This window comes from Rana temporaria, chromosome 8 (genome assembly GCF_905171775.1).
Source record: "Rana temporaria chromosome 8, aRanTem1.1, whole genome shotgun sequence".
Lineage (NCBI taxonomy): Eukaryota > Metazoa > Chordata > Amphibia > Anura > Ranidae > Rana > Rana temporaria.
In genome coordinates, this window is record NC_053496.1 from 33,103,128 (window position 1) to 33,120,969 (window position 17,842).

The 17,842-nt window shown below is 47.0% G+C and overlaps 1 protein-coding gene across 2 annotated transcripts in view; it reads left to right on the top strand.

The window, feature by feature from the left end:
- GFRA1 (GDNF family receptor alpha 1) overlaps positions 1-17,842 on the top strand; it is a 213,485-nt gene that overhangs the window by 44,538 nt on the left and 151,105 nt on the right. For both annotated transcript variants that reach the window (XM_040361534.1, XM_040361532.1), the window contains exon 3: positions 7,336-7,419. In XM_040361534.1, coding sequence (XP_040217468.1) covers positions 7,336-7,419 — 84 coding nt within the window. The remainder of the gene's footprint in view (positions 1-7,335; positions 7,420-17,842) is intronic.

Here is a 17,842-nt window from a genome sequence, read left to right on the forward strand (position 1 = left end):
GCGTATCAAGAGATACGCCTGCGTAATTCTTTTGTTGATCTGCCCCGTAGCTACTACAGAAAGAACAACTGACTCCCCCTCCCCCCCATACACACCACACATCAGTAGCTATAAACCTGGACTGGATGTTATTTTGTTTGCTCTGTGTGCTGTTTTTGCCGATATTTTGCCTCTCCTGGTTCCCCTTCTTTCCCCTCTCATCAACAAGCTAATGATTTTTTAATTTTTTAAATAAAGCCTTTCAATGTTCATGAAATACCTTATTTTAGGCTCAGTGATGTCATCCCTGGGTCTCTGTGCTTCTCTGTACAATGCAGGCAGATCATGACTGGTGGGCGGGGCCAGCAGGTTGCTGTACTTCCTGAAAACGTCACCGCCCCCTGTTTCAGTACTTCTCCAAAGACCCCTCAGTCCTAATACAAGCAGTGCGCCGGCTCCTGGGGGAGAAGCTCACAGTGTGCAGTTGGATCAGAGTAAACCATTGCAGTACAAGAGAGAAGCCTGTACAGCTGTGCGAGAGTTCCGCTAGCTAGGTTTAGAATATAGTGGAGACTTTTATTACGAGCATAATCCGTTCCAGGAGAATGCTTGTAATCGAAAGCACTAGCATAGCAAAGCGCGTTTCCCCATAGCAGTCAATGGAAACACTCTGGAATGGAGTATTTCTCAATGGCTCAGAACCGTTCCAAGTGTCACCAACGCCCCCGCACCTCTGGCCAAATGCGGTACTGCACACCCAGGGCCAGATTAAGAACATCATGGGCCTGGTGCTGAGGATTTTGGTGGGGCCTTTTAGGCTGCATTCACACCTCCGCGACAAGTAACGCCGCATACGCGGCGTATTTTGCCGCGAATAGTGTAACTTTTTTTTTACAAATCCTTCCTATTGCTTTGTATGGCCGAACGCCAATGCCGCCTGAAAAAAAGGGTCCGGGACTTTTTTTCATGCCGCAGGTGTACGGTGTCTATGAGATGTGAACCATCTCATAGACAGCAATGGGAATTCTCCCCTCCAGCGGCACGAGCGGCCGGCGTCGGGCGTTTTGTCGCGGAGGTGTGAATGGGGTGTAATAAATAATAAATAAATGCGTGGGAATGACATGAACGCAGCGCAGCCAAGGCAAGTGACCAAAGGCACAAAACCCAGAAGGAAGACCGGGTGAAGATGGAAGTGTCCAGGCCCCGCCTGATTCACCGCAGCACTGGAGGGCTCAGTCTGAAAATTGAAGTGTACACTAATGTGCTAATATGCTGTGCATACTTGTACATTGTGGCATAACCTACCCCAGGGCCTCTAAAAAGTAGTAATGTCAGGAAAGTTTACTACCGCTTTATTATCACAGGATCCCAGGAGCCTCTCATGGGGCCCCCTACTGACCCGGTGGACGGTGGCCCTTGGGCAGTGCCTAAGTGCACAGTTGCCAACATTTAAAAAATATTTTCAGGGCCACTTTTTTATATAAGTGCTATATTTAGAGTAGCTGAGATCCCCGATGTTCCTCTATACATCATAGTAGTAATCACAAAATTAAATGAGTACTAATAATGGGGCAGAACAAATATGAGAACTGATATTTCCTTTAGTTGAACTAACAAAAGTGTGTCCATTCTAGAGCTGGTAACATTGAGGATATTCAGTATAATTTTAAAGAACTGTTTTTGTAGGTAAGCAACATAGGGGAGGAGTATGGACGGTATATAAGTGGGAAGTATGTGCAGGTGAGGGAGAGGAATGTGGAGGGTCTAACAGTGGGCACTATGTACAGGAGAGGAGTACAAAGGGTACGGAAAAAAGCACTATGTACAGGAGAGGAGTGTGAAGGGTATGACAATGGGCAGTATGTACAGGAAGAGTGAGGGGGTATGACAGAGGGTAGTACGTACCAGAGAGAAGTGTGGAGGGTATGATGGGGCAGTATGTACAGGAGAGGAGTGTGGAGGGTATGACAGTGGGCAGTATGTACAGGAGAGGAATGTAGACGGTATGATAGTGGGCTCTATGTATAGGAGAGGAGTGTGGAGGGTATGACAGTGGGCAGTATGTACAGGAGAGGAATGTAGACGGTATGATAGTGGGCTCTATGTATAGGAGAGGAGTGTGGAGGGTATGACCGTGAACACTATGTATAGGAGAGGAGTGTGGAGGGTATGACAGTGGGCACTATGTATAGGAGAGGAGTGTGGAGGGTATGACAGTGAGCAGTATGTACAGGAGAGGAGTGTGGAGGGTGCGACAGTGGGCACTAAGTACAGGAGAGAAGTGTATGACAGCAGGCACTATGTACAGGAGAGGAGTGTGAAGGGTATGACAGTGGGCGCTATGTATAGGAGAGGAGTGTGGAGGGTATGACAGTGAGCAGTATGTACAGGAGAGGAGTGTGGAGCGTGTGACAGTGGGCACTAAGTACAGGAGAGAAGTGTATGACAGCAGGCACTATGTACAGGAGAGGAGTGTGAAGGGTATGACAGTGGGCGCTATGTATAGGAGAGGAGTGTGGAGGGTATGACAGTGGGCACTATGTACAGGAGAGGAATGTGTAGGGTATGACAGTGGGTACTATGTATAGGAGAGAAGTGTGGAGAGTATGACAGTGGGCACTATGTACAGGAGAGGAGTGTGGAGAGTATGACAGTGAGCACTATGTACAGGAGTGGAAGGATATTTAGGGACTGAGTAGTGGTTAAGCGGGTCATACATGGATTGAAATTACGCCAATTATGCAGAGACCAGCCATAGTCAATCTATTTATGGGCTAGCTGGTTTTACACAAGTCAATCTATTAATCAACTTGAGTACAACCAGCCTGTTTTTTTTTCTTAAAACAATCAGTGCTGCCAGCTAAAGTTAGCAACACTGATCATTGTACTCACTGGCAGAACACAATAACACTGCAGGAGTGATTCCCCCATCCACAGGTCAGCAGGTGAGAGGGTGTGTGGGGACAGGCTGGGGAGAGATACTAGTCAGTGGCTGGGTAGGCACTGGTAGTATCAGAGCCAGATACACACAGGTTACATACGCCACGATCGTTAGAGCGAGAACAATAATTCTAGTACTAGACCTCCTCTGTAACTCTAAACATGTAACCTAAAAAAAATGTAAAGCATCACTTAGGATACCAAAAAAAATTGTGCTAACTTAACTAACTAACTGTTTTTTTAATGAATGAAACATTTTTTTCCAAAAAAACATGTTTGAAAAATTGCTGCGCAAATACCGTGCTAGAGCTGCACAATTAATCGTTAAAAAAATCGTGATCTCGATTCAACCCCCCTGACGATCTTCAATGCAGAGTTTGCTGATTCTTTCATATAACAAGTGGAGAGACTTTCAGCTGTCAAAAGAAAATATCTGGGCAGTCTGCCAAGTTTTTAACAGGAAACATTGTAACTGACACTTCCTTCTTAGATCAAAGGGATACACTTCTGTGTGTAAAGAACAAATCTGGGCAGTCTGCGAAGTTTGTAAACAAAATGAAACATTGTAACTTACTAACATTGTAACTAAATTTAACCACTTAAAGTCCAACACTTGTTTCTTAAGTTAGAAAGCAATATTATTTGCTAGAAAATTACTTGGAACTGCCAAACATTATATATATATTTTAGCAGAGACTCTAGGGAATACAATGGCAATTGCTGCAATATTTTATGTCACACTGCATTTTCCCACTTCAATGAATAATAAAAACCATAAAAACAAAACAGTGAAGTTAGCCCATTTTTTTTTGTTTTAATGTGAAAGATGATGTTACGCCGCAACAATCGTGAGAGAATCGTGATCTATCTTCTAAGCAAAAAAATTGCAATTCTCATTTTAGCCAGAATCGTGCAGCTCTATACCGTGCAACATAAAAAGTGCAAAGACCACCATAGAGTAATTTTCTAGAAAAAAAACAAATGATGATTTTTACATGTAGTAGAGAAGTGTCAGAATTGGCCTGGGTGGCAAGGGGTTAATTACCATGAGTAATATACAAATAATTATTATAAGCCCTGTGATCCTATCAGTCTGCTGTAGTGTGTCAGCTTGTATTTATATTGGCCGCTCTGAATGTAGCTTCTGACAGGCTGTGCAAGCAGGCCCGTATCTCCGGAACCATAAATGATAGCCGTCCCATATTTTAACCAGTTGTGGGGTAGCTCTTCCCATGCCTACCCCCAAATGTAGGGTTTCTGTGACCTCTGGTCATCGAGCTACAACCCCCCAAATTCGATCTTAAAAAAAAAAAATTCTTAAAAAAAAAAATATAATAATTTTTTTTTTTTTTTTTTGGGCAAATGGGCCTATCTTGAGAAAGGGGCCTGGAGCTGCAGCTCCATCAGCCCCATTGTTAATCCGGCCCTGTGCACACCCAATTAGCATTAATTCTGCTTGTCAACAGACAAACCGAGTCAGGATTTTAAAAAAAAATTTGCGTTACTCGTAAACCAAGGTTAAACTGTATTAGATTTAGGATTAGATTTAGGGTCCATCACCATAGGTCTGGCCTTAAGGTTAGGTTTGGGACTGTGGTTAGGGTCCACTACTATAGGCTATGACCTGGTTAGGGTTACATCCTTAGGTTTATGTTCAGGAGGTTAGGTTTAAGATTATGGTTAGGGTCCATCATTATAGGTCATGACCTGGTTAGGGTTAGATCCTTAAGTTTATGTTCAGGAGGTTAGGTTTAAGATTATAGTTAGGGTCCATCATTATAGGTCATGACCTGGTTAGGGTTACATCCTTAGGTTTATGTTCAGGAGGTTAGGTTTAAGATAATGGTTAGGGTCCACTACTATAGGCTATGACCTGGTTAGGGTTACATCCTTAGGTTTATGTTCAGGAGGTTAGGTTTAAGATTATGGTTAGGGTCCATCCTTATAGGTCATGACCTGGTTAGGGTTACATCCTTAGGTTTATGTTCAGGAGGTTAGGTTTAAGATAATGGTTAGGGTCCATCATTATAGGTCATGACCTGGATAGAGTTACATCCTTAGGGTTATGTTAAGGAGGTTAGGTTTAAGATAATGGTTAGGGCCCACCACTATAAACCATAATCTGTTAAGGTTAGGGCCTTATGATTAAGCTTGGGAGGTTAGGTTTAAGATTAGATAAGGGCCCGGCCCATTACTATAGGTCATGACTTGGTAAGCTTTACATCCTTAGGGTATATGCTTAGAAGGTTTGGTTTAAGATTATGGTTCAGATCCATTACTATAAGGCACGGCATGCTTGGGGTTTCGTCCTTAGGGTTATGTTTAAGAGGTTAGGTTTAAGATTATGGTTAGGGTCCATCACCATAGTTCATGAACTGTTTATGGTTAGGGCATGAGGATTAACTTTAGGAGGTTAGGTTTAAGATTATGGTTACAGTCCATCATTATAGGTCATGACATGGTTAGGGTTACATCCTTAGGGTTATGTTCAGGAGGTTAGGTTTAAGATTATGGTTAGGGTCCATCATTATAGTCTATGACCTGGTTAGGGTTACATCTTTAGGTTTATGTTCAGGAGGTTAGGTTTAAGATATTGTTTAGGGTCCACCACTATAAACCATAATCTGTTTAAGGTTAGGGCCTTATGATTAGGCTTGGGAGGTTAGGTTTAAGATTAGATAAGGGCCCCCGGCCCACTACTATAGGTCATGACTTGGTAAGCTTTGCATCCTTAGGGTTATGCTTAGAAGGTTCGGTTTAAGATTATGGTTCAGGTCCATCACTATAGGGCACGGCATGGTTGGGGTTACGTCCTTAGGGTTATGTTTAAGAGGTTAGGTTTAAGATTATGGTTAGGGTGCATCACCATAGTTCATGAACTGTTTATGGTTAGGGCATGAGGATTAACTTTAGGAGGTTAGGTTTAAGATTATGGTTACAGTCCATCATTATAGGTCATGACATGGTTGGGGTTACATCTTTAGGTTTATGTTCAGGAGGTTAGGTTTAAGATCATGTTTAGGGTCCACCACTATAAACCATAATCTGATTAAGGTTAGGACCTTAAGGTTAATCTTGGGAGGTTAGGTTTAGGATTAGATAAGGGCCCACTACCACTACTATAGGCCATGACCTGGTAAGCATTACGTCCTTAGGGTTATGCTTAGAAGGTTCGGTTTAGAATTATGGTTCAGGTCCATCATGATAAACCATGACATGGTTGTGGTTAGATCCTTTTACCGCGTACACACGATCATTTTTCGGCATGAAAAAAAAAAGTTTTTAAAAAATGTCATTTAAAATGATCGTGTGTGGGCTTCACATCATTTTTCGGGTTCTGAAAAAGGACAATTTTTTTTTTTTTCGAACATGCTGCATTTTTTAATGACGTTTTTCGGGTTGTAAAAAATGATCGTGTGTGGGCTAACACGACGTTAAAAACCCACGCATGCTCAGAAGCAAGTTATAAGACGCTCATCCTGGTAAAACTACCGTTCGTAATGGAGTAAGCATATTCATCACGCTGTAACAGACAGAAAAGCGCAAATCGTCTTTTACTAACACGGAATCAGCTAAAGCAGCCCCAAGGGTGGCGTCATCCGCATGGAACTTCCCCTTTATAGTGCCGTCGTACGTGTTGTACGTCACCGCGCTTTGCTAGAGCATTTTTTAAAACGATGGTGTGTGGGCAACGTCGTTTTAATGATAAGTTTGGAAAAACAAAGTTTTTTTTTCATGCCGAAAAATGATCGTGTGTACGCGGCATTAGGGTTATGTTTATGAGGTTAGGGTTAAGATTATGGTTAGGGTCCATAACCATAGGTCATGGACTGTTTAGGGTTATGGCATGAGGATTAACTTTAGGAGGTTAGGTTTAAGATTATGGTTTGGGTCCATCATTATAGGTCATGGCATGGTTGAGGTTATGTCCTTAAGGCATAGGCGTGCGCACAGGGTGTGCCAGGTGTGCCCAGGCACACCCTAATCACCCTTTACAGCACAGATTCTCCCTACTTCCCTGGCTCCCTCCTTCCCCCTGCAGTGCTACCAGCTTCCCTCCTCTCCCGCCAGCTGTTGCTGCAAGGATGTTTTAGGATGAGTGGAGGAAGGGGCCTGTAAATATGTAATTGACCATCCCCTTCCCTTTATGAATGAACATCGTGAGTGATCAGTAGTGTGTGTTTGAACTTTTGGGTGCACACCCTAATGGAATAGACTGCGCACACCTATGCCCTTAGGGTTATGTTTAGGAGGCTAGGTTAAGGTTAGGTTTAGGATTAGAGGTCCATCACCATAGGGTCAGGTCTGAAGGACAGAACACCAATCACTGTCTATGTGACTGGGATCTTAGTAGCTGGTTGGAGAGGTGGACTGTCTGACATCACAATCTGATTCTTGGCGTTTTATCTCCTGCAGGGAATGAGCTGCTGGAAAACTCTCCATATGAACCCGTCAACACCCGACTCTCCGACATCTTCAAAATGGAGACCAGCCTGACAGGTAAGGGGACCCGCGAGGGTCAGCGGAGATATTATTAAGCTGTCACTTGTTTCTGACTAACTTTATTGTTTTCACATGGATTCCGAATTGCCTTCACCAACATTTCCCTATACATTTTCTGTGGGTGTCGCAGAGTGCGATTTATCGGAATACCGATTGATACAACGCAAAGAAGCGTTTGCCGTTCAACTTCTCTGCCATGTTGTAATTGTGTGTTGTAGTTCATGCTGCTCTGGGACAGACTGTGAATACTGTGTGCGTATAGAACCTCAGCAGCAAGTTGACCCTTGAAACTGTTTTGCAATGTTGCCGTGTAACTTTGGAATGGTTGTCGCAGCTTTAAATCTTGTTCTGCTGTTGACTGATTCTGGAGCACAATGCTAGTTGCAGGGAAGGATCACACACAATGCATTATGGGTTCCCGGAGGGCATTTTTACATTTCTGGATAAAGTGGACCTGTCAGTAACTTTACTTGAATAATATTGTGTGACGTGTGACACATATTTTCTATGATAGAGCCACCTAGTGGCAATGAATTGCTACACAGTACCTGCAGCTAGAAAGGTCAGTGAGGGCCGTGTTTAAAAGTCTATGCACTGCCTGTCAACATTATGTAAATATTTAGAATTAGGGTGATGGTGAAGTTGCCTCGTTTCACGTTGTCACATCTCATGTGATTCGCACAGAAATTGCATTGCATTCCTGTGCAAATCACATACGATTCTGTGCGGTGCGATGTTTTATGTAAATGATTCGTGACCTGACGTGATTGACGTTTTTAACGAACGGCGCATGCGCCGCCCGTGGACATATCCCAGTGTGCATTGCTCCAAAGTACGCCGCAAGGACGTATTGGTTTTCGACGTGAACGTAAATTACGTCCAGCCCCATTCACGGACGACTTACGCAAACGACGTAAAAATTTCAAAATTCGACGTGGGAACGACGTCCATACTTAACATTGGCTAGGCCAGCTTTTTGTTCGACTAACTTTACGCCGGAAAAAGCCTTACGTAAACGACGTAAAAAAATCTGCGTACGTTTCTGAATCGGCGTATCTAGCTCATTTGCATATTCTACGCCGAAATCAACGGAAGCGCCACCTAGCGGCCAGCGTAAATACGCACCCTAAGATACAACGGCGTAGGAGACTTACGCCGCTCGTATCTTAGCCTAATTTAAGCGTATCTGGTTTCCAGAATACGCTTAAATTTACGACGGCGTAGATTCAGAGTTACGCCGGCGTAAACGTCTCTGAATCTAGCTATATTTCTTTGCTTCTGTTGGCTGAACTGAGCAATGGGGGTGTTGTATGGGTGTTACCCATCTCTAGACTGGGGAACTTGGAGTTCTTGCAACAATCTGCCAGCGTGCTGGTTGATTTTTAAGGATGCGCAATGTACAGTGATAGCTCATGTGTCGGTCGGGCCTCCTTTGTCCCTCTAGCCCCATTCTTCAGATTTGGTGGCAGGACGGTGGGATCTGACCCCCCCCCCCTGTTTTCAATATTGGTGGCAGCAGTGGGATAGCTGACCAGCTGTTTGTCTGGTATTGGTGAAAGTAGCTGGGGTCTGATAGCACTGTTGTCACAGGGAAATGTGTTGCTGGGGCAGGCGTTAAAGAGAACCTGTGCTTTGCCCATGTAGGGGACATTTGAGGGGTAAAGACAAAAATACGTCTTATGCCGCGTACACACGATCAGAATTTCCGACAAGAAAAACGTAGTTTTTTTTTTCCGATGGAATGTTGGCTCAAACTTGTCTTGCATACACACGGTCACACAAATGTTGTCGGAAATTCCGGCCGTCAAGAACACGGTGACGTAAAACACTACAACGAGCCGAGAAAAATGAAGTTCAACGATTCCGCGCATGCGTAGGATTTTTGCTTGTCGGAATTTCCGACAAGATCTTGTGCCGTCGGAAAATTTGAGAAGCAGCTCTCAAATTTTTGCTGTCGGAGATTCCGTCAGAAAATGTCAGATGGGGCCTACACACGGTTGGAATTTTCGACCAAAGGCTCACATCAAACTTTTCTTGTCGGAAATTCCGATCGTGTGTATGCGGCATTAGAATCCTGTATATAGAATTTATTTATTTTGTTACTATCTATATATGTCTATAGGATCACTGCCCAACTAACCCGTGCCGTCAAATGGTAAGGAGCAGCTTCAGCCTACATGTCTCCGGTAAATCACAACCACGGACGCGTTTCGTCTCACTCCTCAGGGCTTAGTCATTTTTTACTAACTGACATATAGTAGTGACTGGACACCGGGGGGGACACTACCATCCCAAGCACCGTTCGGCCTCCTTCGTATTCTACACATGGATCCGTTCCAGCTCCTAGACTGCTGCCAGAACAAATACAAGACCGGAGAGGAACACTCCATGCGGAAAGTGTCATCCTTTATTATTTCTGAATGGCTCTCTGTGGGATTTTCCCCGGCTGTCCCGGAGATCCAGGAACAGGAGCCGAGCTTTATGACGTGCCGCTTGCTGGGGAAAAGAAAAAAAAAGCCAGCGCTATCACCTGTTTAAATATTTAGCACCTCCGCGTTGTGTTTTTCCTCTTATTATTTGAGCTGCGCCTTGTTCTACATGCACTTGTGGGACCGCAGCTTTGTCACCGCTATAAATATCGCACACGCGGGCTATCTCTTCTGATTTGCTGTGACAGCGCTGGAGAGGGGCATGCAGGGAAAGATGGATATAATGGGCTCTTTCTCGCTGTAAAAAGAAAAGGTTTCATTTGGAATTTTCGACACCCCGAGGGTCCCGCGTTCCCGAGGCGTGCGTTTGTCTGGATTTCATTTTGTGAAATGCGCAGGGAAGAGATCGGCTTACGGAAATACTACCTTATATCAAAGCTTGTCAATGTATTATAAACCGAGTTTTGGTATCAAGTTTTTAATTCTTTATATATATATTGGGGGGGGGGGGGGCAACATATTCCATACATTATATGGACACCTGACCATCACACCTACATGAGGCTGTCCCATGGCCGATTCCAATATCATGACCCTTGTAGAGTTGTGCCCATCGTGGCCATGGTATTGCCCATTATGGGTGACCACTGTGACAGCCAATCACAGTGTTCACATAATTAGGCATTCCTTCCTGCCTCCCAGGTAGATAACGTGGGCCCATATTCTCTCTAAATGTCCGCGGGCGGCGCGTAAGGCATTTACACTCCGCCGCCCCAAACTACAGGAGCAAGTGCTGTATTCCCCAAACACTTGCTCCGTAGTTTGGGGCGGCGGAGTGTAAATGGCCCGGCGTAGCCATGCGTATCTTCAAGGGGGCGGCTTCTATTCAAATTAAGCGCGCCCCCGATTCTAAGTAACTGCGCATGCGCCGGGCTTAAAAAAGCCCAGTGCGCATGCTCCAGTTCTCGGCGGAAAACGTCAATGACGCCGACGTGTGCGCCATTGACGTAAAGTCGTATTCAAGAACGACTTAGGGAAACGACGTAGCCGACAGAAAAACACGACGCGGACCCGACGCTATCCGTAACATGGCCTACGTGGGACATGCGGAAACTTACTCCTCATATAGCAGGAGTAAGTTTCCGCTTACGCAAACGACGTTAGCGACGGGTACGCGACGCGAAATCGTTCGGGAATCGGCGTAGCAGGCTCATTTGCATAAACAAATGAGACCTTCACGTAAATGCCATCTAGCGGCGGGCGGCGTAATTACATTTAAGATCCGACAGTTTAAGTACCTTACACATGGCGGATCTTAAGTGTATCTATGCGAAAATTATTCTAAGAATCACTCGCATAGATACGCGGGCCAAAAAAGAGAGATACGACGGAGTATCCTGAGATACTCCATCGTAACTTCTCTCAGAATATGGCCCGTGGTTTTTACACCTCAGGCATGAAATAGGAACAAAGCATATCCCTCTATAATGTGTACTTGTCTCAATTTAGAGCGCTAAGCAGGCCCGGACTGGCCATAGGTCATACCGGGCAAATGCCTGGTGGGCCGTGGCGGCCCGCGGGCTGCATGTCACGTCTTCCCCCAGTTTAACATGCAGGGGGTCCAGAACTGTTAGGGGGGTGCCTATGTAAAAAACTGTGGGGGGCTGTGTAATGTAAAGAGGTGCAGGGAGTTGTGTAATGTAAAAGGGTCCAGAGGTACAAGGTGCTGGAACCCCACATCCCATCATTAACTGTTCACTCTGAACTGATGACCTGTATAGGTTTCTAAACGGATGACCTGTATCATATGGCGTTGCGGCACCATGTGATTTGGCATGCGCAAAAGTGCACCAAGGTTGCTGATGCACGGGTGTGCCGTTATTAGCCCCTCCCACGTGCCTGCTAAAGTGCAGCGCGGGTCATGAATGTGCGAGATTTTGCATGCGTGCCCCAGCTTCAGAGATATAAACCTAGCCTAATGACTGGAGGAGAAAGAAAGGGACATAACAAGGCCTTCAGGAAGTACCTTCCCAGTGACCCTGTGGGGTGCCCTCTGGAATCTTGCTACAGTGAATTATATAGAACTGAATAATAATATATATGAAGTGATAGGATTTAGTAAAAATGTGTTGCCTGGAATTGTACATTTAGATGCGATTTGTCAGCAGCATCTGATGTCCGTCTGTCCGCGCTTCATTAGTAGCCCCGCCCACTCCTGTCACATTGCTGGGACAGCTGGCACTCATTACTGAACTTGCTGTTTTTTGGTAAATCGATGAGTGATGGAGGAGGAAGGATGGACAGAGGCTGCAGGGGACACACAGACAGGAGAATCCCGTTGGGAAAGTCCTCGGTTTGGCAGCGTTGGGGGCGCGTCTGCGATATGTTGGGAGAGACGGGGGTCCTGCAAACGTTGTGTGCTCGGCGTGTTCCTGTCTGTATTAGGAAAGGTTGCAGTGCAAGCATTAAATATTCTGCCTCCACTGCGCTCAACCTCTGCTTCCAATCTGATCCAATCTGATCCAATCTGATCAAATCTGCTTCCAATCTGATCCAATCTTCTTCCAATCTGATCCAATCTGATCAAATCTTCTTCCAATCTGATCCAATCTGCTTCCAATCTGATCCAATCTGATCCAATCTGCTTCCAATCTGATCCAATCTGCTTCCAATCTGATCCAATCTGATCCAATCTGCTTCCAATCTGATCCAATCTGATCCAATCTGCTTCCAATCTGATCCAATCTGCTCCAATTTGCTTCCAATCTGCTTCCAATCTGATCCAATCTGCTTCCAATCTGCTCCAATCTGCTTCCAATCTGCTTCCAATCTGATCCAATCTGCTTCCAATCTGATCCAATCTGCTTCCAATCTGATCAAATCTTCTTCCAATCTGATCCAATCTTCTTCCAATCTGATCCAATCTGATCAAATCTTCTTCCAATCTGATCCAATCTGATCAAATCTTCTTCCAATCTGATCCAATCTGCTTCCAATCTGATCCAATCTGCTTCCAATCTGATCAAATCTTCTTCCAATCTGATCAAATCTTCTTCCAATCTGATTAAATCTTCTTCCAATCTGATCCAATCTGCTTCCAATCTGATCAAATCTTCTTCCAATCTGATCCAATCTGCTTCCAATCTGATCCAATCTGCTTCCAATCTGATCCAATCTGATCCCAATCTGATCCAATCTGCTTTTAATCTGATCCAATCTGCTTCCAATCTGATCCAATCTGCTTCCAATCACACACAGGCTGCAATAATTTCAATTTCATTCAGAGACGTTGCGGTTACATGTCAATGGGGGTCTTGTCTGTGCTTATAGAAAACCTTTCAGTGTGATGAATGACGATTGCTGGGAGTGACATGGGGCGAGGGTGGGGACGAGGGGGGTAAGGGTAGGGTTGCCACCTCATCCCTTTAAAACAGAACACATATGAATTACACAGGTTCTGAGGCTAATTTAATGCAGGTAAGGCACCAAATGAGTCTAATTACCACCTTAATTAGCCTCAGAACCTGTGTAATTCATATGTGTTCGGTTTTAAAGGGATGAGGTGGCAACCCTAGGTAAGGGTGGGAGCGAGGATGGCAAGGGTGGGAGCGAGGGGAGTAAGGGTGGGAGCGAGGGGAGTAAGGGTGGGGGCGAGGGGGGTAAGGGTGGGGGAGAGGGGGGCGAGGGTGGGAGAGAGGGGGGTAAGGGTGGGGGCGAGGGGGGTAAGGGTGGGGGCGAGGATGGCAAGGGTGGGAGCGAGGGGAGTAAGGGTGGGGGCGAGGGGGGTAAGGGTGGGGGCGAGGATGGCAAGGGTGGGAGCGAGGAGGGTAAGGGTGGGGGCGAGGGTGGGAGCGAGGGGGGTAAGGGTGGGGGAGAGGGGGGCGAGGGTGGGGGCGAGGGGGGTAAGGGTGGGGGCGAGGATGGCAAGGGTGGGAGCGAGGAGGGTAAGGGTGGGGGCGAGGGTGGGAGCGAGGGGGGTAAGGGGTGGGGGAGAGGGGGGCGAGGGTGGGGGCGAGGGGGGTAAGGGTGGGGGCGAGGATGGCAAGGGTGGGAGCGAGGGGGGTAAGGGTGGGGGCGAGGATGGCAAGGGTGGGAGCGAGGGGGGTAAGGGTGGGGGCGAGGGTGGGGGGCGAGGGTGGGGGCGAGGGGGGTAAGGGTGGGGGCGAGGGGGTAAGGGTGGGGGCGAGGATGGCAAGGGTGGGGGCGAGGGGGGTAAGGGTGGGGGCTAGGGGGGCATTCAGTGAATTCAATGGCCTCAGATGATATAGAGCCACTTCTTCCTAATGTCCCCCGAGGGGGGGGGGGGGGCTCTTCTACTAATTGAATCTGCATATTCATTTTGACCATTTGCATAAAATCTACAGTATGTGGAGCGCAGGAACGGCGTCCTAGGACAGACGCTTCTCACGGGTCTCATCCCTGAAATAGTCCTCATTATAAGATAGTGGGTGGGGCTATGCAAATCATTCCTCTATATCCCATCAGCTGGATCAGAGCTCTCCAGGCTTTTCAGTATGAAGGCACATTGTATATTTTACTAACATTTGTGGGCTGAAAAAAAATCTGTATTATAAATGAATGAATAAGTCCCCCCTTACATCTAGAAGGGCAGCGTGCCCCCCACCTTACATCTAGAAGGGCAGAGCCCCCCCCCTTACATCTAGAAGGGCAGTGTGCCCCCCCCACCTTACATATAGAAGGGCAGAGTCCCCCCCCTTACATATAGAAGGGCAGCGTGCCCCCCCACCTTACATATAGAAGGGCAGAGTCCCCCCCCTTACATATAGAAGGGCAGCGTGCCCCCCCACCTTACATATAGAAGGGCAGAGTCCCCCCCCTTACATATAGAAGGGCAGCGTGCCCCCCACCTTACATCTAGAAGGGCAGAGCCCCCCCTTACATCTAGAAGGGCAGCGTGCCCCCCCCACCTTACATCTAGAAGGGCAGAGTCCCCCCCCCTTACATCTAGAAGGGCAGAGTCCCCCCCCCTTACATCTAGAAGGGCAGAGTCCCCCCCCCCTTACATCTAGAAGGGCAGAGTCCCCCCCCCCTTACATCTAGAAGGGCAGAGTCCCCCCCTTACATCTAGAAGGGCAGAGTCCCCCCCTTACATCTAGAAGGGCAGAGTCCCCCCCCCTTACATCTAGAAGGGAAGAGTCCCCTCCCTTACATCTAGAAGGGCAGAGTCCCCCCCCCCTTACATCTAGAAGGGAAGAGTCCCCTCCCTTACATCTAGAAGGGCAGAGTCCCCCCCCTTACATCTAGAAGGGAAGAGTCCCCCCCCTTACATCTAGAAGGGCAGAGTCCCCCCCCCTTACATCTAGAAGTGCAGAGCCTCCCCCCTTACATCTAGAAGGGCAGGGCCCCCTCCCTTACATCTAGAAGGGCAGAGCCCCCCCCCCCTTACTTCTAAGAATGCCCAGCAGAGTTCTCCCCTTATATTCAGGAGATCCATCCCACCTCCTACACCCATGAGTGTCACCCCCATCCAGGAGTGCCCAGCAGAGCTCACTTCTTACATTTAGAAGTGCAGAGTCCATTCCCTTACATCCAGGAGTACAGCCCCCCCCCTTTACATCCAGGAGTACAGCCCCCCCCCCTTTACATCCAGGAGTACAGCCCCCCCCCCCTTTACATCCAGGAGTACAGCCCCCCCCCCTTTACATCCTAGAGTACAGCCCCCCCCCCTTTTATAGAGAAGTTTCCAGCCGAGTGCCCAGCAGAGTTCTCCCCTTACATATAGAAGTGCAGAATCCCTACCCTTACATATATGAGTGTCGAGTCCTTCCCTTACATCCAGGGAAACTCCCCCCCCCCCCTTTTTACATTCAAGAGGGCCCAGCAGAGTCCCCCCTTACATCTAGGAGCACCAGGAAGGGTTCTCCTCTTACATGCAATAGTGCCTATCCATGCCCCCCCCCCCTCTCTTACATTCAAAAGTGCAGAACCACCCCCACACATTTAGGAGTGCTGATCAGAGTCCCCCTTATATGCAGGAGCACCCATCAGCCTCCCCCTTACAGCTAGAGGTGCCCAGCAGAGCCCCCCTGTGCAGGAGCTTCCTGTAATAAAGACCGCTCACTGCTGCTCTCTCTCCTCGTTCAGGGTGACTGGTCTTGTCTCCGCCCCCTCCTGTGGTTTTCTACAGGCAGCCTGTAGTGGGCGGAGCCTGCTGGGCCCCTCCCACAGTTCTGCTCTCTGCACAGGCTGTATACAGCTATTACAAGGTAAGATCTGGGTTTGCAAAGGTATTTGGTTCACACAAACTGAAATAATAATCATGGCTATTAATAAATATCTTCAAATGAAAATGCTTTTGGATCTCAGCTGTAAAGTCGATGTGTGACTGGAACTGGAAGGCCTTTCTATGTTATAAACAGCTGCCATGTTTTCCATCAAATCCCGTCTTCACCTTTTTCCCATCACCTTCCGAGTCTCCTGCTGCTGATCTCCTCCGGCCAGTTCCAGATAACATTTCATTGGCTGGCTTTACATCTTATTGAATAAAATAAAAGTATGATTGGAGTATCCAAATGTCTGTAAAAGATTTCCGATGACCTTGTACTGCGCCTCACTCCCGGCAGGCGCCCCGCGCTGACATAACTCATGTTGTCACATGACCTTGTCCTAGGTGGATGCCACAATGGAATCGCAGACTAAAACGCACTTTAATAGCTGACTCTCCAGACAGAACGTTGGCAAAAATTCCAGAATATAAAGCTGAATTTTCATCTGATTCCATTGTATCTTTCTTGGTTCCGGTAGCGGCCTGTCCAATCGGAGGTGCACAGGCGCCGCCCCCCCCCCCCATCCATCCTCCCTAATCTACATGCAGGGCACCGGACGCATGGATTCCAATGAGGGGGGGGGGGGGGGTTTAAAGGGTCACTAAAGGAAAAAATATTTTTTGCTGAAATGACTGTTTATTGGGTATAGAGACATAAAAGTTAACTGATTGCTTTTAAAAATGATTAAAAATTGAATTTAATCTATCATATAATGTGCCTCTAGTTTCACTTTCGGTTTTAAAGGACATACATGAAGTTCCGGGTGAGAGGTGAGTCGGGAAGACTCACAGAACAAAAACAAACAAATCCAGGGCAGTGTTTTGTTTTTAAAATGAATCCGATTGGTTCTGAGGAGTTTTAGACACACAGTAATGACAGCTTAGACCACCGTGAAAATCTCCCAGTACCATGGTTATAAGGAAACAGACAACCAGGAAGTGTGGAGATCACAGCAGAATTACAGCTACTTCAAAGCAAAAACAAACAATGAGGACATGAAACCAGGACTGCAGTAAGGTAAAGGAAGCTATTTAGCTAAAAAAAAAAAATTCCTTTAGTGACCCTTTAATGCATTTGATTAGAGAATGAGGCTCTAATAGGCTTCAAAAAAGGGTGGGCTCGGGGCGCAGAGCATTGTGCTCCGAGCCCTCCCAGATTTTTGCGACGATAGCGATAGAATATTCACTATTTTCACACTGATCCTCCTCCCTGCCAATCAGAAAGCGGGTCCTGAAACCCGTCACTCAATTGGCTGAAAGGACAGGTGATCCTATTGGATGCCTAGGAGAAGTAGGGAGGAGACACACGGCGGGACCTGCCGTGATGCAGAGGAGGAGGAGATGCGATGGAAGGCGCCGCCCATTGCCCGTAGGAGTGCTGCCTGCCCGCAGCCAAGGTGGGGAAAGGATGAATGACCACGGGACCTCTCCAGGGTGCAGGTGACCCGACCAGCAGCCGGGGGTGGAGCCGCTGACCGACCAGGGGGGCAGACATTACAGTTACATTACAATTTGAAAGAAGAGGAATCAGTGCAGGGCCGATCCTAGGGTCACAGGCGCCTGGGTGCAGAAATATTTCTGGTGCCCCCACATGGGCGTTGTCATTTTACTAACTCCTCCCCTTTACATTTCATTATACATCACATCTTTAGATGGACTAGGCACAGGAATGGGCAGGGGCTGTGTATCCTATGCAATCTATCAT